We start from the raw sequence: 24,022 nt of genomic DNA on the forward strand, positions 1-24,022 counted from the left end.
CACAAGTACCAAGTACCTGGCCACATGGATACGCGTATTGCATATTTCTGCTATTTGTATAATAAATAAATATAAATAAATGCACTAAGTGAAATATAAAAACAGCTGCAGTGGACAACAAGCTGCACAGCACACACGGCAACTGAAGAGTGAAAATTGCAACAAAATTGCTAGACCAGCGAGCGTGAGTGTTGGTTGGTGTGTCGGCTTGTGTGTGTGTGTGTGTTGGAATTTGCAAGTGTGTGTTCGGAGATCAGCCAAAAAAAGCCGACATCAACGTACGGGCACAAAAACAGCAAACGCTGCGCCCATTTTTTGTTGTTAATTCATTAAATACGCTACACACACACGCATACAAACCAAGGCGACAGCGAAAAGCACAGTCAACGCGTGTGTGTGTATGTGTGTGTGTATTTCTTTTCAACTCATATGTATGCATGTACGAATGCCAGTGTGTTGGTGAGTTGGAGCAGCCAGTCCAGCAATCTCCCCCATAATAAGTAGCCGACTCTCACACCAACACAAACGCATTCGCAGCAGCAGAAGCAGCGACTGCGACAACGGCAGCAGCAGCAGCAGCAAAGAAACAGTTACCGCACGAAAGAGCGCCGCATTCACAGCCGGAGCGGCAAAGGCAACGTCATAAATTTGTCATCGCTTTTGGTTATTTTCAAATTAGGCACATTTATATTTGAAATCGACTTGAGTTAAGAAAAAATCGTACACATTTAATCAAGATGATATTGCTGGAAATCAATAATCGCATTATTGAGGAAACGCTCCTGGTCAAATACCGCAATGCACAGGCTGGGTAAGTCTTCTTCTTCTTCTTCTTTCACTTCTTCTGCGCTGTCTCATTCTCTCTAACTGTTAAATTGCCCCCATTTTTATTTTATTTTTATCTATTCTCTTGCGTTGGCCCTTGTTATCAATTTTCGTTGCGATTATCAGTATAACACACACACACACACACACAACACACACGCGGTTAGCGGAGCCTTAAAAATCGGGTGTAGTTCGAACTTGGAGTACACTCATGCACTCGAATATGTGAGTGTGTGCGTGTGAGTAGTATTTGTGTATTCTCCCCCTTCTCCCATGGCCACCCGCGCAGCATTTGTTAAGTCATTTAACTCATTTATCGCATCATTGTGCATAATCCCCAGCTCAGTTATATACCTCACACACACACACACACACAAACACACACACACACACAGTACAGAAATGCACTTGAGTCATCGTCGCAATCAAACAAATGCCTTTTTGGGCGCCGGCTGCCAAAGCAAAACAAAGTATTCGATGGAGCCAAAGTGGCATATTCCAGGATTAATCCCGATTTGTGTCTCAAATGCTCCCATATTAATAAATGGACGAACGGCATCCTGTTTAATCTCTTATATTATAACAGATGACTTGTGTTTGTGTACAGTTGCTCCAATCTGTTATACTCCGTGGAGTCAAAGTGGCATATTTTGGGAATTTAACCGAATTTGTGTCTCAAATGCTCCAAAACTAACTAAATGACGAACGGCATCCTGTTTAATCACTTATATTATAACAGATGACTTGTGTTTGTGTACAGTTTCTCCAATCTGTTATACGCTTAGGAGTCAAAGTGGCATATTTTGGGAATTTAACCGAATTTGTGTCTCAAATGCTCCAAAACTAACAAAAAGACGAACGGCATCCTGTTTAACCCCTCATATTAAAACAGATGACTTGTGTTTGTGTACAGTTGCTCCAATCTGTTATACCCTTAGGAGTCAAAGTGGCATATTTTGGGAATTTTACCGAATTTGTGTCTCAAATGCTCCAAAACTAACAAAAAGACGAACGGCATCCTGTTTAATCCCTCATATTAAAACAGATGACTTGTGTTTGTGTACAGTTGCTCCAATTTGTTATACTCAGTGGAGTCAAAGTGGCATATTTTGGGAATTTAACCGAATTTGTGTCTCAAATGCTCCAAAACTAACTAAAAGACGAACGGCATCCTGTATAATCACTTATATTATAACAGATGACTTGTGTTTGTCTACAGTTGCTCCAATTTGTTATACTCAGTGGAGTCAAAGTGGCATATTTTGGGAATTTAACCGAATTTGTGTCTCAAATGCTCCAAAACTAATTAAAAGACGAACGGCATCCTGTTTAATCTCTTATATTATAACAGATGACTTGTGTTTGTGTACAGTCGCTCCAATCTGTTATACCCTTAGGAGTCAAAGTGGCATATTTTGGAAATTTTACCGAATTTGTGTCTCAAATGCTCCAAAACTAACCAAAAGACGAACGGCATCCTGTTTAATCACTTATATTTTAACAGATGACTTGTGTTTGTGTACAGTTGCTTCAATCTGTTATAAACTGTGAAATCAAAGTGGAATACGCGCAGTTGTAGTCACATATATTCCAATATAATTGTTAATCGGCTAGCACTTCGTATAATGCTCTTCATATAAGCACTTGCTTAAAACTGTTATACACTGGTCCTCTTCCTGCCTATAACATTGCAATGGGAGTTGGACTAAGAGTTATTTCTAAATTGTGTGTGATAGGGCTTGTATATATTGTTTGATCTCCCGAAAAGGATCCTGTTTAACAGGCAAGGAACTTAATTAATAAGAATTGTTCAATATAAAACCTGCTTCATTAATCATACAATATTTCTGGTGTGTGTACTATAATCAAGCTGGCATGCCAGCGATAAGATATTGAATGGGAAAAAGTAAATTGTTTATTAATGTGTTTTTTTTTTTTTCTATTTCTTGCGTATTATTTTGCAGACTCAAACCAGAATCGATAGATATACGAATAGCAGACTTCGATGGGGTGCTATATCATATGTCCAATGTGAATGGTGATAAAACAAAAGTGCGGGTGCGTATTCGATTGAGTTGTTTCTCTTTGCATTTGTGCTATTGACTAACAAAACATATTTTACAATATTTTATAGATAAGCATTTCGCTTAAGTTCTACAAACAGCTGCAGGAACACGGCGCCGATGAGCTTCTTAAACGGGAATATGGAAGTCTGCTGACCGATACGGAAGAAGGTAAAAGTGTTTATTAAATTGTTTTAAAACTATAAATTAAATGGTGTTCTTTTATTTGCAGGTTACAATGTTTCTGTACTTATTAATCTAGATGATATACCCGCGGACTGGGAGCAGATTGCAAAGAGAATTGGACTGCTGAAGCGCAATTGTTTTGCCTCGGTGTTCGAGAAATATTTTGACTTTCAGGAACAGGGCGAAGAGACCCAAAAGCGAGCAGTCATCAATTATCGCAACGATGAGACGCTGTAAGCCCCATTTAAAAAGTTACCTAGAAAGTTTTATATATTAACCTCTCTTTAAACCACAGCTATGTTGAGGCAAAGCCTGATCGCGTCACTGTTGTGTTCAGCACCATCTTCAGGGACGAAGACGATGTCATCATTGGCAAGGTATTCATGCAGGAATTGAGAGAGGGACGACGTGCATCCCATACAGCGCCACAAGTGCTCTTCTCGCACCGCGAGCCACCCTTGGAATTGGCTAACACCGATGCCAGAGTGGGCGACAACATTGGATATGTTACATTCGGTACGTGATTCCCTGCATCTATGAAAACTCGTTTTATCTATGGAGTCAAAGTGGCATATTTTGAAGTCCTTTTTCAATTTGTGTCTCAAATGCTCCAAGATTATTTTATAGACGAACGGCATTCTGTTTAATTCTTCATAATTGAGCAGTTACTTGTTTCGTGTACAGTTGATCCAATCTGTTATACTCTTTGGAGTCAAAGTGGCATATTTTGGGAATTTAACCGAATTTGTGTCTCAAATGCTCCAAAACTAACCAAAAGACGAACGGCATCCTGTATAATCCCTCATATTAAAACAGATGACTTGTGTTTGTGTACAGTTGCTTCAATCTGTTATACTCCGTGGAGTTAAAGTGGCATATTTTGGGAATTTAACCGAATTTGTGTCTCAAATGCTCCAAAACTAACTTAAAGACAAACGGCATCCTGTTTAATCCCTCGTATTAAAACAGATGACTTATGTTTGTGTACAGTTGCTTCAATCTGTTATACTCCGTGGAGTTAAAGTGGCATATTTTGTGAATTTAACCGAATTTGTGTCTCAAATGCCCCAAAACTAACTAAAAGGCGAACGGCATCCTGTTTAATCCCTCGTATTGAAACAGATGACTTGTGTTTGTGTACAATCGATCCAATCTGTTATACCCTTCGGAGTCAAAGTGGCATATTTTGGGAATTTAACCAAATTTGTGTCTCAAATGCTCCAAAACTAACTAAAAGACGAACGGCATCCTGTATAATCACTTATATTATAACAGATGACTTGTGTTTGTGTACAGTTGCTCCAATCTGTTATACCCTCAGGAGTCAAAGTGGCATATTTTGGGAATTTAACCGAATTTGTGTCTCAAATGCTCCAAAACTAACTAAAAGACGAACGGCATCCTGTATAATCACTTATATTATAACAGACGACTTGTGTTTGTGTACAGTTGCTCCAATCTGTTATACGCTTAGGAGTCAAAGTGGCATATTTTGGGAATTAAACCGAATTTGTGTCTCAAATGCTCCAAAACTAACTAAAAGACGAACGGCATCCTGTATAATCACTTATATTATAACAGATGACTTGTGTTTGTGTACAGTTTCTCCAATCTGTTATACCCTCAGGAGTCAAAGTGGCATATTTTAGGAATTTAACCGAATTTGTGTCTCAAATGCTCCAAAACTAACTAAAAGACGAACGGCATCCTGTATAATCACTTATATTATAACAGATGACTTGTGTTTGTGTACAGTTGCTCCAATCTGTTATACCCTCAGGAGTCAAAGTGGCATATTTTAGGAATTTAACCGAATTTGTGTCTCAAATGCTCCAAAACTAACTAAAAGACGAACGGCATCCTGTTTAATCCCTCATATTAAAACAGATGACTTGTGTTCGTGTACAGTTTCTCCAATCTGTTATACGCTTAGGAGTCAAAGTGGCATATTTTGGGAATTTTACCGAATTTGTGTCTCAAATGCTCCAAAACTAACTAAAAGACGAACGGCATCCTGTATAATCACTTATATTATAACAGATGACTTGTGTTTGTGTACAGCTTTTATATTATGTTATGCTTTCGAATTTATTCTGTTTATTTGAACTTTAAAAACTAATAAGTTTCTGTAATTTATATCTTTGCAGTGCTATTCCCTCGACATACCAACAAGGAGACACGGGATAATACTATCAATTTAATACACATGTTCCGAGATTATTTGCATTATCACATCAAGGTGAGTGACAGATCTGAGACATACCTAATATTTCAATTATATTGATCTCTTGCCATTTCATATAACAGTGTTCAAAGGCGTACATTCATTCGCGCATGCGCGCAAAAACCTCAGATTTCCTCAAGGTGCTAAACCGTGCAAGGCCCGAATCGAAGACTACGGAAAAGAAGACTATAACGTGAGATATATATATTAAACTAGATTTGTTTTCTCAATCACAATAATAATACTCTTTATTTGCAGGGGGAGAACATTCATACGCAAAGAATGATGCGCTCAGTATAATTAGTTGTTTTTATATATAAAAATATAAAAATAAAATTGTGTATTAAAAACAAACAAAAAAAAAAAAGAAAGTAAAACAAGAGAAAAACCGCAGAATTTTGGCTAATGTTTCCACAACTAAATGGTGAAAATAAACCCAAACCGTAAATGAAAGTAAGAGAAAGTATTCCAAAATAGCTAAATCTAAGAACCGGAGCAAGTTAATGAACAATGATAAAAAAAAACTAAAAATATAAATAGTTATGCGTTATTTAAATTGTATGTGACTGTGTGTGTTTGTCGAGTCAGAAACAGAGAATATGTGAAACAGAATCAGCGTGAAAATTTGTTACAGTCAGCGCCAAAAGTCAGCGTACACATTATGTATATCAAAACTAAAGAATTGTCAAAATGAAACATTTTAAACTAATTGCCTAATAAATCTAAGTGAAAAAACGAATGTCGCAAACAATACAAACAATCTGTTAATGTCGCAATTGTCGAAATGCTGCCCAAAATCAGACAACCCAACTAGCCTGTATGTGTAGAGTATTAAAAAGAAAAAACAAAATCAAAAACAAAAACTACTTAAAGAACTTTGATACATTAATAAATCCAAAAAAATGAACTAATTGCAATCCAAAAGCGAAAATATAAGATAAAAAGAATAAATCAAATGTGTAGACTGCGCTCTAGTTTTATTATCATGATGTTATATAGTATATAAGTTGTATAACAGATTAGATCTTAAATTTAACATTCTGCTTCTCGTTCATGCATTCCACGCTCGCCTGCAGATTCATATAGTCGCCCTGAATACGCGCACAGACTGCAAGAGAGTTGAACGGATTGGGATCGTGTCAGGAGGCAATAGGCAAGTGAAATTATTATTTTTTAAAATACACAAATTTAATTTTATGTATATATTAGATCCTACTTACATTGGCAGTGATTTCTTATATAGATTAGCATAGAAGTACAAATTTATTCCAATAGTGCTTATTTTTATTTATTTTTTTTTTTTTTGGTGAATTTATAGAAAGGCTCTAGGGATCATCATATTGTTCCAATTTGATATAAGCAAGTGCTGTGATGATAGAAAAGTGACAGAAGTGAGTGTTATTTATATAGTTGTATAGTTAATCAAAGTCGAGTCTCATAAATACAGTGAAAGCTCTGCGAACAAACAGATTTATTTGGCAAACAATTATTTATGTTTATAATCTTTTTGCTTACTTTTCGAATATTTTTTGTATATATACGAAACTTAAGCTTAACAATATATGTTTCATTTGATTACTTGTAACCCTTGCCGTTCGCTCTAGCGAGCTTTCACTGTATTTATAGCTAAAACTAGCGTGCACTGCATAGGTTCAGACAGGCTCAACGAATCGTTTATCATATTGTATATACACATGCGTGAGTCTACGATAGAGAGAGACATAAAAAAAAAAAAAACTAAACAAAAAAAAAATATACAAAAAAAAAGGGCTTGGTCTCGCATTTGACAGTGAAAGAAACTGGGGCGCGTACAAAGTAATACACAAATTTCGTTAAATAGCTGCGAATCGCAGAGTCGTATCTGAGCGATACTCTGTATATAATTAGATGTATTGCATATTCGTACCTTTCTGCAGATCCATATCGTCCATTTCGGAGTTTTTGATTTGTTGCAATTTCTCGCGAAACTTTTTGGTTATCTGTTTGCGTTGATAATCGGCTTCGATTTCCTGTTTGGTGCGCGGTATGCGAAAGCGTATACAGCAGCAGACCATTATCACTGCAAATACCCTGTGTTTATTAACGAAATTACCTAATAAATAGAGTCTAACGACACTCACTAATACTCATTAGTATGCCCAGCACGGAGGCTATGATGTGCCAGCGCCGAAAGCCGCCTATGGTGATTTTTTCTAGCCAAGCTTCCTTTGGATCTATGTCAAAGATATCCGTATCGTCGTCCATTTTATATGTTTCGCGCAGGTATTTTCTATCAGCCTTGAACCCGTGCTCTATTTAAGCGTCAATTTCACGTCCGGCTGCGTTGCCCGGCCAATTCGGACTGTTCACTTGGCCCGCAACGGAGCCACACTCAATATACTTTGACTAAAACTGAGTGCTAAAAGCATATCCAAATGAGTTGCGCTTAGTTCTAGGGCTACTTGCGGCACACCCTGTATGGGAATGTGTAAGAAGAGTGTAAAATAACAAACAAGGCAGGTGCAAATAGTTTGAAAGGTTCCCAAATACCCTGGAAACACTTTGATGAAGTTTTTGAAAACTTCTTTCGAATATCTCAACTTTCAATTAATATCTGAGATAGTCGATTAAAGTACTTCAGTATTTTTTTACAAGATTCATGATTTTGCCAATTCCTTATTATTATTCTATAAATTCTGGGATTATTTACATTCATCTTGGGTCCTAGAAAACAGTGTGGTCAGAAAATTGAATGTATTTTCCAACAGATATGCCAAAATGTGTTTTTTATATATTAGGAAGTGTATTTTATCAATAGATTAAAGACAATTTGTTCATATAAGACTTGATTTTGAAAACAGTGTGACCAGTTAATGTTAGGTTTTCCTCAGAAAGGATATTAGATCATAAATACCACATCAAACTTTTCTTACCAAAACATTTTCTAAACAGTTTATAGCATTTCTATGATTGTGAAAGGGAATCCTCTCTATCCAGTGTGACCAGTTTAATTGAATAACTCTGTCAACAGTTGGGCTACACTCAAAACGAATATACCCGATAAGCCCACAACTGAGTGATCCCTGCTAATGCTAGATATTTTCTCCAACAATATGGTCGTTTTGTGCATATGCGAAGTGAAAAGGACAACGGACGCTCTCCAGAACTGGGCGCGGTTGCCGCATGCCAGCACAACGGGACGAAGCAATTTTGCATGCTAACAGGGCTAACAGGGTAGAGGAGGGTGGAGGGAGTCAGAGAGAGATAGACTATATAAATAGGAGACAACATGCTGATGGTTGGCTACAAAGGAAGCCACATGCTGGGCGCACCCAGCTCTAGGAGCTAGCCGTAGTAAACGCCCCGCCCCGCTCGTTTGTTAGATATTTAATTTGTTGACTTTTTGCCAGCTTTAGGACGGGGGGCGCGTTGAGGAGTAGGTGTCAGCGGCAAAGAGTGTTTGCCTAATGACTGTGGCATTTTCAGTCTGGCGTGCTTGTCGCGGGCGTTAAACATTATGTGATTGCAATTACAAATATTGTGATTAGACGACTTTTATTAATTACAACAACACAAAATTGTAATATTAATAAAAACACGATGAGATATTGGGAAAGAGGTCAAGATATATGATATACAAATACGGAGAGGCATGCGATTTAAGAAAAATTCAAATTTTATTTGAATGAAAAAAATATTTAAATATTCCGTTAGATACGGTTTATTATTATTCCGATAAAGCTTCACTTAAAAAGAATCTAAAACAGATATTTGTGTCCATTTTATAAATATTTCAAATGAATTTAGCTCTAAAATACATTTTTGGTTAGTTGAAAACAATTTTGGCCCACTGTGCCACATTACCCATTCCCACTGTGCCATGACCCAATGACCTAGAAAAAAAAGGATATGTAAATTGCGTTTATATAGATAAACGTAAACGTAGCACGCTTTAAAGTCGCGCCTTTACGCTGCATTGTCGTTACGTCAAGGCACAGGTGGCAACGCTGCAGCATTCACAATGGCCAGCGAGACCCACTCGCCCAATACTGCGCCTGTGCGCAGAGCAGTGTTACCGTTAAAGAACGAACGAGTTGCAATGCACACACACACGCGCACGCAAGCGAGCTTTCATTGAGGCACTCATTCAACAAAAATATATGCTTATCCTTGCCACGGCGCTGCTCAGTTTCAGTTCAGAGGCTCTCGTTCGGTGGCACACACGCTGGGCTCGTCGCAGGGCAAGATTAAAAAAAGAAAAATTACAACTAACAGAATTCACAAATCACAAGCAAAAAGGCTGTGCTCAACACGGAAAAGAAAAGTTATAACCAAAACGAATTAAACCAAAAGCAAAGAAACAAAAACCAAAAAAAAAAGCCACACACACAGCAGCAGCTGAAGCAAACGCCGTGGTCGTTCATTGTACGTATTCGTAACGGGCGTGTGTGTCCTGTGCGTGTGTGTGTGTGTGCGTGTGAGTGAGCATGTGTGTGTCTTGAGTACATAATAGGGCCATGGAGTTTTATTGAAAAACGAAAAAGTAAAGAAAACGAATAAGAAAAAAAGAAATATAGGCAATAGCAGGAAATCTCAGAGGCCACACACAGAGTGGAAAAAAGTTTCATGCAAATACGTTGGCCATGTGGGCCAGGCGACAGAGCGAAAATCAAAGTAAACTGTTTTCAGCCAAATTGTGTAAATAGAGCACATAATAAAATAATAAATAATATATATATATGTATATATAGAGCCAGCAACAACAACACCCGACCTCCGCAATTTGGCATAGGTGTGTGAGAAAGTGTGTGCAAAAAAAAACGAAAAAAAAAACGAAAAGAAGAGAAGAGCAGAAAAAAGGACGAGGCGAAGGCAACGCGCGCGCGCCTTCACTGTGTGAGTGTAAAATGCGTGGGTGTGTGTGAAAGGTGTAAAAAATGTACATTTTGTGAATTGGCTACATATAAAAAAAAATAAAAAAAAAAAGAGAAAAAAAAATAGCAGAGAAGAGCAGCAGAGAAAAGCAGAGTAACGAGTGTAACCAAAAACAACAACAACAACAACAACGACGACAACAACAGCTAACGTAACGGCAACGACAACGACAACCGTTATATTTAGCCGCCGCCGAGTCATTAAACGACCTACTAACACCAACGCACACTACGCACAAATGTAGCCCAAGCTATTTGCTGGTGTTGTTGTTCTGTTGTTGTTATTGTTGTTGCTGCATGTTGCGGATAAAGCAAATTTACAACTAAGCAAAATGCACACAGATCTCGATATCGGTAACAATATAAATCATAGCAAGTGCGCACTGCCAATGCGCCGTCAGCAGCAACAGCACTTTTATCAGCACACAACTCGTCCACCCACGCAGTGAAATAATTATTAATTACAAAAAAATAATAATAATAATAATAAACACCAACAAATAAACAACAGCAAAGTAAGCACCGCTTTTTGTTTTAAGTTCTCTTTAACACCAGCAACATTAGCCAAACAATTTTGTATGCATTTGCCAATATTTTTGTTTTGAGCGCTCATCACTAGCTATTGCACAGCGCCAATATATCGATAATATTGTGTGTGTGTTTTTATTAATCGATCGAAGCTCAGTTTAAATGAAACGCCTGCCTTTGCCTTTGCAGCATGGCTTTGCTTAAGACATGGCCATTGCGCTATCGTTTGATTTGAAATTATTGCTTTTAGATAATTGTCGATGAACTAAGGCACGATATCGATAGTATCGCTGCACGTGCAAAACTATTGGCACGAGCAACTTGGCGCACACGCATAACTAAAACAAGTTGAAGAAGCAGCAGCAACAGCAGCAGTAGCAGCAGAGAGAGAGCGCATCCAATTGGACTGTCAGACGGACGCGCACGTACGTACGGTTTGTGTTACAGCGGCACTTTGCCTGGGCGTCCCCCCTACTCCCGGTCGGTAACCATTAAAACAAAAGCAAACACAAATTAAATGTAATTAAGTGCATTTAAATTTGATGCTTACGTGATTTGTGTATTAGTGCGTGTGTAAGTGTGTCTGTGCGTGTCAATACGCCAAATGCTGAGTGAGCGTGCGGTAGGCCGACAATTTCATTCATTTAACTTTGTTTCATTTCGCTGGGAGCGAAATGCACAAAACAAAACGAAAAAAGGACGACAATGTTGAAAATTATATAGCTAGTTTCATATTCCTCACTTTATGTGTGCCGCTTGGGGCTGCCCTTTTATTTCGCCAAGTTAATGTAAGCAATTTCGCGTGTGCCTTCCGCCTCTCTTTCATTGCCGCGTCTTCGTGTGTGTGTGTGTGTGTGTGTGTGTGCATTGGTGTTGGTAGGTTCTGATTGGAGCTGGTGTTGTTGCCGTCATCAGTTCCAGTTGGGGCCGCATTTGTTATGTCAATAATTAACAGTAAAACTTACGAAAAGCCATGGCAAAAAGGCAACAAAACGCTGCGTAAGGCGTGCTACACAGCTGTAAGCCAGTTTTCTAGGGCTGCAATTGACTCGTGTCTGTCCAGGGACACCCAAGGAGTTTTCTTCGTTTCGCTTTTTTCTTTTCTTTTTGTTTTTTTTTTTGTCATGTGTGTCCTCATGTGTTTGTGTGTGTGTGTGAGTGTGTTGTTGCGCCCCACTCTTGCGGCCTGTGGCAGCAATTGCATTTGGCAATCACACGGAAAATTGATTTTTTGCCAAATGCGCGAACATTTCGCTGCATATTTGTATATGCCTTGCGTTTTGCTTCTTTTTATTTTAACCACTTTCCTGCCTGTTTTCGAGCATGCCAATTGGATTGTACAGCTGCTCGACGTTTGTCCAATTGGCACATTGTGCGTTCTTGTTGTTGCCGCTGCCGCTGCGGCTGCTGCCTTGGCTTGATGCTTACTCGTCTCCTCTTGTTTTTTTTGTTTTTTGTTTTGTATTACATTAAATATTTAAAGCATATGCAAATTTGAACAGTAGCAACATAAAAAAGAACGTACCTACCGCGCGGCCTTAACGCGCTTGTTATTGTTGCTGCCGCTGCCGCTGCTCTCAGCCATGACGTCGCGCTCACCTCTGCTCGCTCCGCAAGTTCTTCCTTCTTTTTAGTAGCAGCGCGTGGCGTGCGTCCGTTTTTTTTTTTGGCTTAAGTGTCGTGTAAATCTTTTTGTGTGGTGGCAAGTGCTCTGCCCATTTTATACTTTTTTTTTTTTTGGTTTTACCCTTTTTTTTTACTACCTTTTTGCATTATGGAGCACTTGCAAACACCCTCGCACACGCACGCACTCTCACACACACACACACACACACACACTCAATTCAAATGCATTTCGATTGCTTTCGCTTCTCTTCACGCGCTTCTCTGCATGTGTGTGTGTGTGTGTGTGAGTGCACTCAACTTGTGAACTGCGAGTCTTAAACGCCATTTTTCGTTGATTCCTTGTGCCTACATACTTCTATTTGCATCTGTGTGTGTGTGTGTGTGTGCTTGCCACCTTAAGCTGCGAACGCTACTTCCTTTTGTGCACGAGCGCAAACGCGCCCCTTTAACCTGTCGCCTCCCTAGAGCTCCACTTGCTGCGACACGTGCCCAATTGTGCCGCAACAAATTTACTCTAGTTTTTGGCTTTTGCTCCGTTTTCCGTGTACAATTGTCTATAAAAGCTTTGTGACCTGCATGCTATATGTATATGTGTGTGTGTGTGTGTGTGTATATGCGTGTTGCTTTGAACTCCTTTTGGCTTAGGGTGACCAGACTTCAAATATACTTAAACTCATTTTGGCGTTTATGGCGTACAGAAATATCCGTGCAGAGATTGTGATTATACATATATTTTTGTCAAAACAACTGACAGATCGAACAAGATGCCTTTACATGAAGGATATATACATATAGTCACGATCAGTACTATGCGCAATGGGGATATAGTCAAGTCTGTTTGGGTACATATGGCAGTATATACTGTTTTGGGCAGCATGTAGTATTTAAAAGCTTAATCAATCCTGAGGATAAACTATGTTTGTTCCACATGTTAAATTTTGACTACATATTACACAGAGAGAAAAACGACGGACTAAAGACAAGACTTTTCGTACTTGAAAATATACCGAAAAACTCATAAGCTCTTAAGCTGGAATAATATTTTGGAGGCAGTCAGAACAATTTCCTATAAGCCATAGCAGATATAGTCATGATCAACTATGTTTATTGAAAAGTTATAAAAATTGGGTGTAGAGATTAATGTGTAAGAGGCAGACAGAGGCATCTGTGATCTAATCAGGCATATGGTAATGCCAGGAAAATCTGAAGAAAAAAAACTCTATACAATTCATCTAGATTATCAACTAAACAGAGCTGATTGTCCCTTTAAAAGCTAGTTCAGAAAAAAAATATATATTTTTTATTATTTTACAAATAATTAACATACAGAAATTTGACGAAAAACCATCTCAAACTTAATCGAACTAAAATGGAGCTGCTCAGAAACTTTCTCAGAATCAAATTATGAAGAATAAAATTCAAAGTTGTGGATGCTTACATATTCCATAAGAATAATTGATTGTCATTTTGGGTTTCACCTCTCAAATTAGTGTGTTTATTCAACTTTATGGATTTGAGTAATGCGCCGTTCAGTCCCATTTTTTTTTATTTTTTATAGCCAGAACTGTTTGCCACTTCGTTCAATCGATTGGCAAGGTCAACGCCAGCTGCTGATAACCATAACCATAAACAGTCAATGTGGTTGAGCTTGTTCTATTTGTTGTTCTTTTTGTTGTTTTTGTTGTTGTTATTTGCTGGTCGCAATTAAAACTTGTTGATTGTGGGCGACTCTCAGGTTGGATGAGACAAACAAACGCCCAGACAGAGAATCAATTTGATTTATTTGACAGACTTACAAGTGAAATAAGAACAAAAACGAAGGGGCCCTTTTATGGCTTAGTTGGACGGGCAGCTGATTTGAAGTACAATTTAAAAAAAAAAACAAAAATTCATTTTAGTTCAACTTATTGTGAGCTTCGAGCAGCTAGGCAAACATCAATTGAGCTGTATTTTTTAGAAAATATCTAAATTGGGGATTAGAAATATTATAAAAATGTTAAGAAAATCGGTGAAAGTTCTTTCACATTTTTATCCTGCTGAGAGGAATGTCCTTTGAAAAGAAATGTTGAAAATAACATGAAAAAAGATTTAGAATTGTTTCAGGTTTTTATTTTAAATTGAAAAGCTTTTATAATTTTTGCGTACCTTCATGCATGAAAATCCTAAATAAAAATAGATATTTGAAAAATGTTTTATTAAGGCTCAAAAATATTACAAATTTTCAATATTTTTGCTTAATTTTCGGATAAGTAAAAATAGGTCCACATGCCCAAGAAAAGTAGGAAAAGTGGACATGAGCTTTAAATCTGTTCGTCAGCCGAGCTTTCACTGTATTTCAATTAATAATTAATACAAAATTGATTTTAAATTAATAAAAACTAATTTTCTTTTATGTTCCTCTTTCTCTCTTGCAGTTTCTGCTAAGGAAATCACGTGGCTAAGAAATAAAAAGAAATAAGTTCAAGCAAAAGAATTTTTGCAACCAAAAAGCTAAAACAAGTGCAACAAAAAGTGCTCAAATTCAAGATAATAAATAATTATATTAATCAAAAGCCTCCCGTAAACGAGTGAGGTGTGTGCGTGTGTGTGCAGCGCCTATGTGCCAGTGTGTGTAAGTGCTTCTGTGTGTGTGTGTGTGTGTGCGTGCGTGCGTCTGCGTGTGTGTGCGTGTGTGACTGGGACTAGAGCCAAAGAGTCGTCACAACGTCGTCCGCAAAACCTACGACATCAGCCGCTGCTGCTGCCGCCGCCGCCGCCTCCTCCTCCTCCTCCAAGATAAAAACTCAACGCCAGACATCCACGCAAGGTTCGCCACCGCCGCCAGCAGCAGCAGCAGCGGGAGCAGCAGCAGCGGGAGCAACTGCAGCAACAGCAACACGCAGCGGCGTACGCAGCGGCCACCGGCGTCGCAGTAGCAGCAGTAATCCAAACGCCGGCAACACGAAAGCGACCAGCGGCAGCGGTGGAGCTGGCTGCGCCGGCGTCGCTGGTGGCGGTGGTGGTGGCGGGGGCGGAGCTGGCGCTACGGCCAACATTAAGCAGAGCGTCAGTCGGAATAGCAACATACGCAGCAGCTCCTCCAACAGCACCATGGCATCGGCGAATCATCGGGGCGGTCATCGCGGCATCGCCGGCGCCGGCGCTGGCGCTGCCGATGGCAATCCGGCCGGTTTACAATTCGGTTCCGCCTGGTTTCAGCGCAAAATCAATCTAAGGCCGCAGCATCGCGGCGTCCATTTGGTCACCGAGGAGATACTTAGACAAATGCCGGAACTGACGCAATTCTCTGTGGGATTATGTCATATGCAAAGTAAGTAGAGAACTTCCTTAAAGGAATAGGTACTAACAACAGTTACCGTATAAAGTGCTTACCAGGTACATGGTAAATAGTACATTCTAAATAGTTATGGGAGAAGCAAATGTGCGTATGTTCGTAAACAATCAACTAGGGGAATTCTCCATTAGAAGATGCTTTATGTTTAGAAATGGACAAAAAATGACAGTACTGCATAAATTACACACTACTAGGTACATGGTAAAAGGTACATGATAAAAGGTCAATGACAAAAATAAATGGGATTATGTAAAACACAGTTAAGTATATGAATTTTCCATTAGAAGATTATATACGCTTATAGGTAGAGATAGACTTAATTGACATGTGTACATAAACACCTATTACCAGGTACATGCTAAATAGTTTATGATAAAAATACATGGTAAATAGTACACGATAAAAAGATAATGACAAAGGTAAAGGGGATTATGTCACAAACAGTTGAAGAATTATTCACCATTAGATAAATGCTTGTAGTTGGAAATGTACATAAATTAGATATGAACAGTAGAAGTGATATTATACCAGGTACATGGTAAATAGTAAACGATAAATATTATCTGTTATAGAGACAGAAGCACGCACGTACTGCTATTAGTAGATAATATATGCATATGGGTAGAAATGCACATATGGTACATGGTAAATAGTACACGACAAATAGTATAACAGTCTCGTGCCGCCAGATACCGGGTGGTAAATAGTGCATGTCAAATTCTTAATGCATGTTTGTGCGTATTTTGAAAAGTTAGTATTGTATTTGAGTTGGGCCACGTCTTGATTATTTATAAACGAGTGCGTTTTGGTCTTGGTTGGACTCAGCTCCTTATTAAATGCGCCTTATAAACTTCCATAACTTGTCCGCACTGCGATATATCCAGTTCCCAATAACCATAATCTTAAATTTTAAATGGTCAATGGTAAATATTACACATTAGGCAGAACAAGGGCAATACGAAGCGGGAATCAAGTTTCCGCGAATTTGCTTTTTGTCGAAACTATCTAATTTCTTTTACCATGACACAAATTCTTTTGGCATCCGAGATTTGAAATAGGTTTTCAAGCAAAGCGGCTTTTAGCCCAAAAGTTCAGCTGAACAAACAACAAAATGCAAAACTTGAATAGCACAGAGCACAAAAAAATATATATGTATATATATATATAAATTTAGCTAAAAGTTAAAAGTTGCATTTGGACGGACACTTTTAGATGTTTTGCCAGCAAAAGAAGCAGTTCATTTGGGTTTAGTGGCAGTAACTGGGTTAAGTGACATACACATGCATACATATACATATATATATATATATAAAGGTTCTGCTTCCTCTTTGTCCTGCCTTTGGTCATCGGCTTTGTTGAGCTGAGCGCCGAAAACTACGTTGACATCGATTTCATTTGGCACAAATTGTCCTGTCTATCGCTGCAATTCAATCGAACGCAAACAAAATAAATTGTCAACGTTTTCATTGAGTGCCTTAAATTCAAGACCAATGACAATTTTAGTTTGGACAGAAAGTCGAGCAAATATTTCGAAACATTTACAAAAATCATTACAAATGCATACAACTTAAAAGCTAAATTAAACTGGGTTACAAATCATGATGTTAATTTAACAGCAGCTTGGCAACTTTACAAGTCCACATTTTTGTCATTTCTTAAATAAATCAACTTATAATCAATTTGGGTTAACTGAGAATCCATTTGGAAAAATTTGAAAGAATTTGTTTGTTATGAAGTCAATTTACTTAAAATTCCTTGTCATCTACAAGGTTAGACAGGATCTTGATGTGCCATGTTTACCAGGGCCGCAAAGCAAGATATTTTTTGGCCTTTACTTTATAAAAAGGTTAGACACGTTCTTGATATACCATGTTTGCCAGGATTGCAAGATAAAGAGTTTTTGTTAGGTGGAAGTCTAGAAACTGTATGGACTGTCAATCCTTTAACCTCTGTAAAGCTTCTAGTTTGGATCCTGATAGTTACCAGGGTTGCAAAACGAACAAAAACATTCTCATTGGTTTCGTTCACGATGCGAACTAGCTCACGGCTTTAAGGATCGGTTTTATTGTGTTCCCTTAACAATTGTTTGAGCTAACGCTGCAGTTTATAGGAAAAATATGAATTGAAATTTCATCTTTGCGGCTGCAATTGCGGCTTAGCCTAGTGCACGTTGCACTAATTCCCGTATTCTTGTGGTTCGACAACTTCTGACAGCTTCCAATGCGGCACGGAAAAACAATGAAAAAAAAAAAAAAATGAAAATTAGAAAGAACAACAACAATGTGAGCCTCGAGCATTTGCGGTCTTGTTGACAGTTTGCATTACAATGGCAGAACGCGTTCCCAGTGCCGGGGCTCAGTATCGTTTCAGACATGGGCAAATAAATAAAATCGTATCATAAAACGCCAGTCGGAGCAGTCCGGAGGCAGGAGGTGACGGGCACAGAGTGGGGCCCTGTATTTTTTTTTGTTGCTTAGAAGGAGCCGCAAAGCGAAAAGCAATCGTCGTCGACGTTGTCGTCGTTTCTCATGTCTTCATGTCATGGCTCTGTGGCTATGGCGTGTGAATGCTCGAGGCAAACTTCTTCCTGCCAGCCCCACAATCCCCCATCAGCAGCTGTCCCTAATCCCCCTGCATGCAGTGCACACAAATCGTCTTAGCCCAGTCGAGTCTTTATTATGGCTATCTCTTTCTATTAATACCCTCACAACGGGTATTATACTTTTGTCACGAAATGTCCAACGAACAACTGAAATATATTTAAAATATGTATATTAATGTTGTGTAAATCTTGTAACAGACAGAAGGTAGCACATCCGACTCCATAAAAAGTAGATATATTTACAATTTTTGCCCAAGTATCTTCAACAAGGTGTTTTATTTTGCGCCTTCCAGAATGATTGTATTTAACTGGAATTGGAATATAAATCACATAGTTCCCATAGAAATTATGAATATACAAATATAGCTACGTCACGAGAAATATATCACAAGACATATATCGCAAGTTTATCAAGAGTATTTAATCGTCGGCTGCCCGACACAGAATTTCCTGTTATTCTTTTACTATGGGCCAAATGAAAAGCACGTGTGTTTATTGTGCTGCAGCCCGCCTCGCGACCCATCTCCTGCACGCCAAAATGAATCTCTGTGCTACGTATATGCATGTGTGTGTGTGTCTGTGTGTATGAGTGTGTGTGTGTGAGTGTGTGTGTGTGTTTCTTGTTGTCTGGGGATCCGTTTTGGGTACGTGTGTATTGTGAACTGTAGTAAGCGGAATCTAATTGAGGTCAAGACATGTTTATTGATTTTCTTAAAAGGACTTCCTAATTAGACTCACTTTACTCAAATATGTGCATGTGTGTCTCTGTGTGCCTGTGTGTCTGTGCGAGTGTGTGTGTGAGTGTGTGTCCCCTCTTGAACGGAAGCAGGCTCGTGCCTGCAACTGCTTCTCTTTCCTTTGTCACCAGCCAGGTAAAATGTGCAGCGCCATCACAAATCAAATGCCAGTCAAATCCCCTTTACTAGCCCCTTCCCCCGCTCCTTTATCCACTTCCCTGCCCCGCCCAGCGCCTGCAGCCCTGCATTAAATGGCACACAACAAAAAAAAAAGTTAATTTCAAAAAATTATTTCAAAGCAACCTTGCCATATGTTTTTTTTTTCTTGTTGTCTTTTACTATTGACCTGAATACCCTGTCATTGTTTCTATGGGGAAATGCACACACACACACACACAGTTACTCTAAAACGAGAAAGAAGCAGCACAAACTATGGAAAAAAAGACAGACAGGGCCAAACATACACAAAGTTAGCGTCAAATTTAATGGTAACTTGTTAAATGACAAAAGGTACTATTCAAAGAATTTCCAACAAAAAAATAAAAAAGGATGTAGAAAACAGGCAAAAATAATAAAACAACAAAATTTGAATATACAATACATGAATATAGCTAATGGGCCTTTCCTTCAAAATGCGCTATGAAAATAAAATGTGTCTTCTCCTTCTCAAAAAATATATAATACTCATATTCTGAATGTTTCCGGTATTTTGGTAGCCAGCGTTTCCCAGGAAAGAAGCTCTAAATTCCATAGTTAGATACATAGTAAAATATCGTATAGTGTAGTAAAATGTCGTGCAGTATAGTGTAATAAAGTCGAGTATATAATAGTATAGGCAAAGACAATATAATACTAAAATATAAGTATAATTGGAAACCATGAAACCTTCAGCTATTATAGGGTTCCTTACCTATTTGTTAAATCTAGTAGCTGTGTACTCTGGAAGATTTGTCTAGACCCTATTATGGTAGACTTTTCTGATAGACTTTTCTATAAAATATTTACCATATTTATAATTAATGATTCATGGCTCAAACTTAATAGACCTTGTTTATTTCTACGACACAAAACTCTATTTTCATATAGCAACAAATATCACTGCTTCGGGCTGAAATTCCTTTTTCCTCTCTCTATCTCTCCCTCTCTACCTCTCTCCCCCTATTGCTGCATAATCGCAAGATCATATAAATGGCTCAACTTCAATTTATAACCCGAGCATATTTTTCTGTGCGTAGTCGAAACACCAAATAAATCAACTGAAACCGAAAGTGGGTCTGTCAAAACGGGTGGAATGGGAGCCAACATGGCGAAGCTTTAACATTTCCTATATGTATAATGTTCGTGTGTGTGTGTGAGTGTGGTGTGGGCGCCAAAAGTTGTCGTTTTTATTCGTGACAGCACATCGTTGCGAAAAAACAAAAGAAAGTATGAAAACAGGAAAGAAAATCGTTTTAGTTTGCTCTCCTTTACTTTTATTGAATGCCTCGAAGTATAAATAACGTTGCAAGCTAGTTATAAGAGACACCCTTTTTTTGCGACTAACTATAGCTTAACAATTTATTTATGATTCCCTTTGCTTTTTGTGATTAAATATAGTTTGCTGTGACACATTTACGAATAATAAATTGGGAAAGAAAAAGATTTGAATCTGTATATTGAGTGAATTTTGATTTACCAGGTACCTGTCAAAGTTACCAGGTACTTTGGCTTGCTGCTAGAAATGATATTTTGCATTTATTTGTAACTATTTCTTCTTCCTGTCATTTTTATTTTTAATGATTTTAAGATAAATAAATATAGTATTTCAAGTATTTCCACTTTCCATGTTCCTGGTAAAATTACCAGCTACTTTAAATTGTTGTTAAACCCAAATTCGGGTGTTGGTGATTTTATAAGTTAAATGTCCAATAAATATTTTATCAAATAACTCATTGACATGCGGTTGTTAAAACTTCCAGTTAACTAACATGAACTCTGACAGGCACCTGAGAAAATGCGACTTTTTTTTTTTTGCTATTTCTTTTCGTTTTTTTTTTTCGCTTTTTGCCTTCGCTAATTTCCCATGCTCCGCATCAAGGACATGCCACAGGCGAATCGAAACCGAAGCAAACGATGCCAGGACATCAAAATGTGCCATGTGTGTGTCATGCTTTTATTTTCCATAGGTTGCCAGAGGCTAACCTCCCCGTCGTCCATTGGCGACGAGACTCCATAGGCCCAGCGGCGCCTCTAGCATTAAAAATTGTTTCGCTTATGAGCCGCAAATGCTACGCTAGCCAATAAATCAATATTATTTATGCAAAAAAAAAAAAGGCAAAAGGAACAACAACAGGAGGGCGTCACGAACAAGAACAAACATTTACGTTTGTTTGCCATGAAAAACTTGAACTAGTTCTGTTCTATGTGTGCCTCCGTGTGTGAGTGTGTGTGCGTGTGTTAGTGCTAGGGTAGCTTAATTATACCCTAACATTGGGCTATTAGGTTTCTGCGATCCTTCAAGTATGTAAATAAATGAATGCCCGGTTATTCGGTGCACAGTTCACACCAGGTTGAGGTTCGATTCTTGAATCCACGTTTAGTTTCGAACTTTGGGGAACCATATATTTTAAACTTGTTAAAAGAAAATATTATTGTTCTTCAAATAAGCGAGCTTAACTATAACTCTTATATATTATCTATATCCTCTTCACATCTATATCCTACTTCAATATCATATATATTCTGCTTACTTGCTTTTAGTCCCCAAAGGGTATTTAGCCTTCAGCTATAGTTAATTTGTTTTCTTGGTTTAATGAGTGTTTAGCAGGTGCGCTTGCACCTGGCGTCTCGTGCTACTAAACCAGCCCATCCCGCTCCTTCGGCTCCTACAGCCCTGCGTCCAATGCGGCAGCTGCTCCTGCGCCTGTTTGCATGCTACATTTTTTTCTTCTAGTTTTTTTCGGTAGCTTCTGCTTTCGGCTCTTGACCAGAAAATGTTGCCAACGCGCTGGGTAATAATGTTGATGTATTTAAGCGTTTTGTGTTGCGCTATATCATGTAATATGCACACACTAAACTACACACATACACACACACACACACACACAATTGCTACTTATGTATGCACATGCATATATGAATGAATGAGAAGCACAAGCGAGGCGCACTTCCATTGTTCAGCATTTGCAGCAGACGCTTGTGACTGTGTGCGTGTGCGTATGTGTGTGTGTGTGTGTGTGTGTATGTATTGCGGTTTTGTGTGCGTGTGCGTGTGTGTGCTGCTTATGCTGTCAGAATGTTTGACTTTGTATAATAAAAAAGGCCCCTTTTAAAAAACATAAGCTACTTTTGTAGTGCCTAAACGCGCCGCTAAATGCGAGAAGCCAACAACAACAAGAAGAAGAAGAAGAACAACAACAACAACGGCCACTCGAAATTTCACATCCAACTCCTACTCACACTCACATGCACAAATACTGCACGCATGCATATGTGTGTGTGTGTGTGTGTTTACACATACTTTTGCACCGCCTGCCGCCACATTTCTGCAGCCTGCTGCCACTCAATCTATGCGCGCTACACTGCAAAAAAAAGGGGTGCACATTTGAGAAATGAAAAAGCTTTTAAATTTCAAATGTTTCCAAAAGATATTGTGGAAGGTAAAATTATAACACTTAAGACTTTTAACGCGGTGCAGTGCAAGGGAAACTTATTGGCTTTTGCGACTCAATATTAAATATCATTTTACATTTTATTTGTAGAAAATTAAAATTTTCCCTTGAAAAATTTAATTCAAAAGTTCAAGTGTCGACACTTAAAACAAAACAATCTATCTATTCATTGACACAAATATTTTCATATTATCATATCATATTTTGCTCATGCTTCCCAACTCAAAAAATATATATATTTTTCAAACATTGATCTGACAAATTTAGATCATATTTTCAAATGTTATGCACTTTTCTTGCAGTGTATTAAAACGTACTCTGGGCCTGCATGTGTTTCCTTAGGCACATCTGCCCATTGGCAAACATGGCCGAGACCCCTGCGCCCCTCCCTTCCAGCACATAGCTAAATCATATTAAAGCTAACACCTGCCCCTCCACTCTGGCCTTTGTTGCGGCATGAAAATAGTGTCAGTTGAAAGAGAGAGCGTGAATTCCCTCTCTTAGCCACTCGAAGGCCGCAGCATGAAGGCACGCACAATTATGTTAACGCATTAACATATTTATAGTTGGCATAGTTACATAGAATATATAATATATATATATGTTTATAGAAGTGCACCTGCCTGATCTGGCGGCAACACAGTCTCAGCTGCGTCAACTAATTGCGGTCGCTGCCCGTCACCTTCTGCCTCCTCTTCAATCTGGCCAACTGCTCTTGGCCGAAATCAATTTGCAAATTTGTGCGGGGGCCGCTGCCTTTGGCTGTCAGTTTTGAGTTCATTTTCATTTGCAATGTCCGCTTGTCCATTTGAGATTTTGCCTCGGGCTTGTTTATCACCCCCTCCCCGCCCTCATTCTCTCTGTCATCCTGCCGCAATCTGTCTCTTTATTTTGCCTGTTCGTTGTGTTTGTAATACCCTGTAAGCATTTAAAGCGGCTAATATGTATTTGCCCGAATGTGTGTAACAGACAGAATGAGGCATAGACCTGAAATCGATAAATATCGGTTTTGTCGTGCTCTCGATTTTTTATATAATTTTTAAACTTGGTGCCTTCAATTGGCTACGATACTAAAAGAAAGTTATTTTACAGCTTAAAAGCTATAAAAACCTCTAAACTTAATGCTGGTATAATAAATACAGAAGATTTTTCGGCAAGAATTTTCCATAGTCCAGAGTTGCGATGAGGTCGAATGTAAACAAGTAAAACAATAATACGAGTACCTATTGCGACAGCTCGTGGACAGTACAGGGTGTCTCTCAGTCTGTCAACTGCAACAAAAGCATTCTTGTGCTTGTCTGTGATACATTAAAATTCCTGTTGCCCATTTACAC

At 38.5% G+C, this 24,022-nt stretch overlaps 3 protein-coding genes across 5 annotated transcripts in view; 2 read left to right on the forward strand and 1 right to left on the reverse strand.

Moving 5' to 3' along the window:
- On the forward strand, window positions 1-6,265 carry Arpc2 (Actin-related protein 2/3 complex, subunit 2). The gene is made up of 8 exons (XM_032438098.2): window positions 1-811; window positions 2,790-2,883; window positions 2,960-3,059; window positions 3,121-3,307; window positions 3,370-3,590; window positions 5,222-5,313; window positions 5,382-5,491; window positions 5,557-6,265. Exons 1-8 carry the CDS (start codon window positions 738-740, stop codon window positions 5,582-5,584), a joined length of 906 nt encoding a protein of 301 aa, XP_032293989.1. The 5' UTR covers window positions 1-737; the 3' UTR covers window positions 5,585-6,265.
- Window positions 6,259-12,933, reverse strand: LOC6628836 (transmembrane inner ear expressed protein). 3 transcript variants are annotated; one of them, XR_011416683.1, is made up of 5 exons: window positions 12,265-12,928; window positions 7,419-7,751; window positions 7,205-7,357; window positions 6,519-6,664; window positions 6,259-6,406 (listed from the first exon to the last, which is right to left on the reverse strand). XR_011416683.1 is itself a non-coding variant. In XM_002052708.4 (4 exons), exons 2-4 carry the CDS (start codon window positions 7,540-7,542, stop codon window positions 6,318-6,320), a joined length of 366 nt encoding a protein of 121 aa, XP_002052744.1. In that variant the 5' UTR covers window positions 7,543-7,751; window positions 12,265-12,933; the 3' UTR covers window positions 6,259-6,317. The 3 variants fall into 3 exon arrangements, 2 of the variants coding, with proteins under 2 accessions (XP_002052744.1, XP_070065278.1); XM_002052708.4 differs by lacking the exon at window positions 6,519-6,664 and having other exon boundaries at window positions 12,265-12,933; XM_070209177.1 differs by lacking the exons at window positions 6,519-6,664; window positions 12,265-12,928 and having other exon boundaries at window positions 7,419-7,839.
- LOC6628319 (uncharacterized) overlaps window positions 11,031-24,022 on the forward strand; it is a 17,462-nt gene continuing 4,470 nt past the window's right edge. Inside the window, 2 exon segments of the mRNA XM_032438092.2 lie at window positions 11,031-11,164; window positions 14,780-15,675. Coding sequence (XP_032293983.1) covers window positions 15,456-15,675 — 220 coding nt within the window. The 5' untranslated portion in view covers window positions 11,031-11,164; window positions 14,780-15,455.

This window comes from Drosophila virilis, chromosome 4 (genome assembly GCF_030788295.1).
Source record: "Drosophila virilis strain 15010-1051.87 chromosome 4, Dvir_AGI_RSII-ME, whole genome shotgun sequence".
In the NCBI taxonomy this organism is placed as follows: Eukaryota; Metazoa; Arthropoda; class Insecta; order Diptera; family Drosophilidae; genus Drosophila; species Drosophila virilis.

Coding starts and splice junctions, on each gene's coding strand:
- Arpc2 (XM_032438098.2), top strand. CDS start 738: ATGATATTGCTGGAAATCAATAATCGCATTATTGAGGAAACGCTCCTG. Junction 2,884..2,959: donor GTGATAAAACAAAAGTGCGG/GTGCGTATTCGA, acceptor AATATTTTATAG/ATAAGCATTTCGCTTAAGTT. Junction 3,060..3,120: donor GCTGACCGATACGGAAGAAG/GTAAAAGTGTTT, acceptor TTTTATTTGCAG/GTTACAATGTTTCTGTACTT.
- LOC6628836 (XM_002052708.4), bottom strand. CDS start 7,542: ATGGACGACGATACGGATATCTTTGACATAGATCCAAAGGAAGCTTGG. Junction 7,358..7,418: donor GGGCATACTAATGAGTATTA/GTGAGTGTCGTT, acceptor GGGTATTTGCAG/TGATAATGGTCTGCTGCTGT. Junction 6,407..7,204: donor CGATATGGATCTGCAGAAAG/GTACGAATATGC, acceptor ACTCTCTTGCAG/TCTGTGCGCGTATTCAGGGC.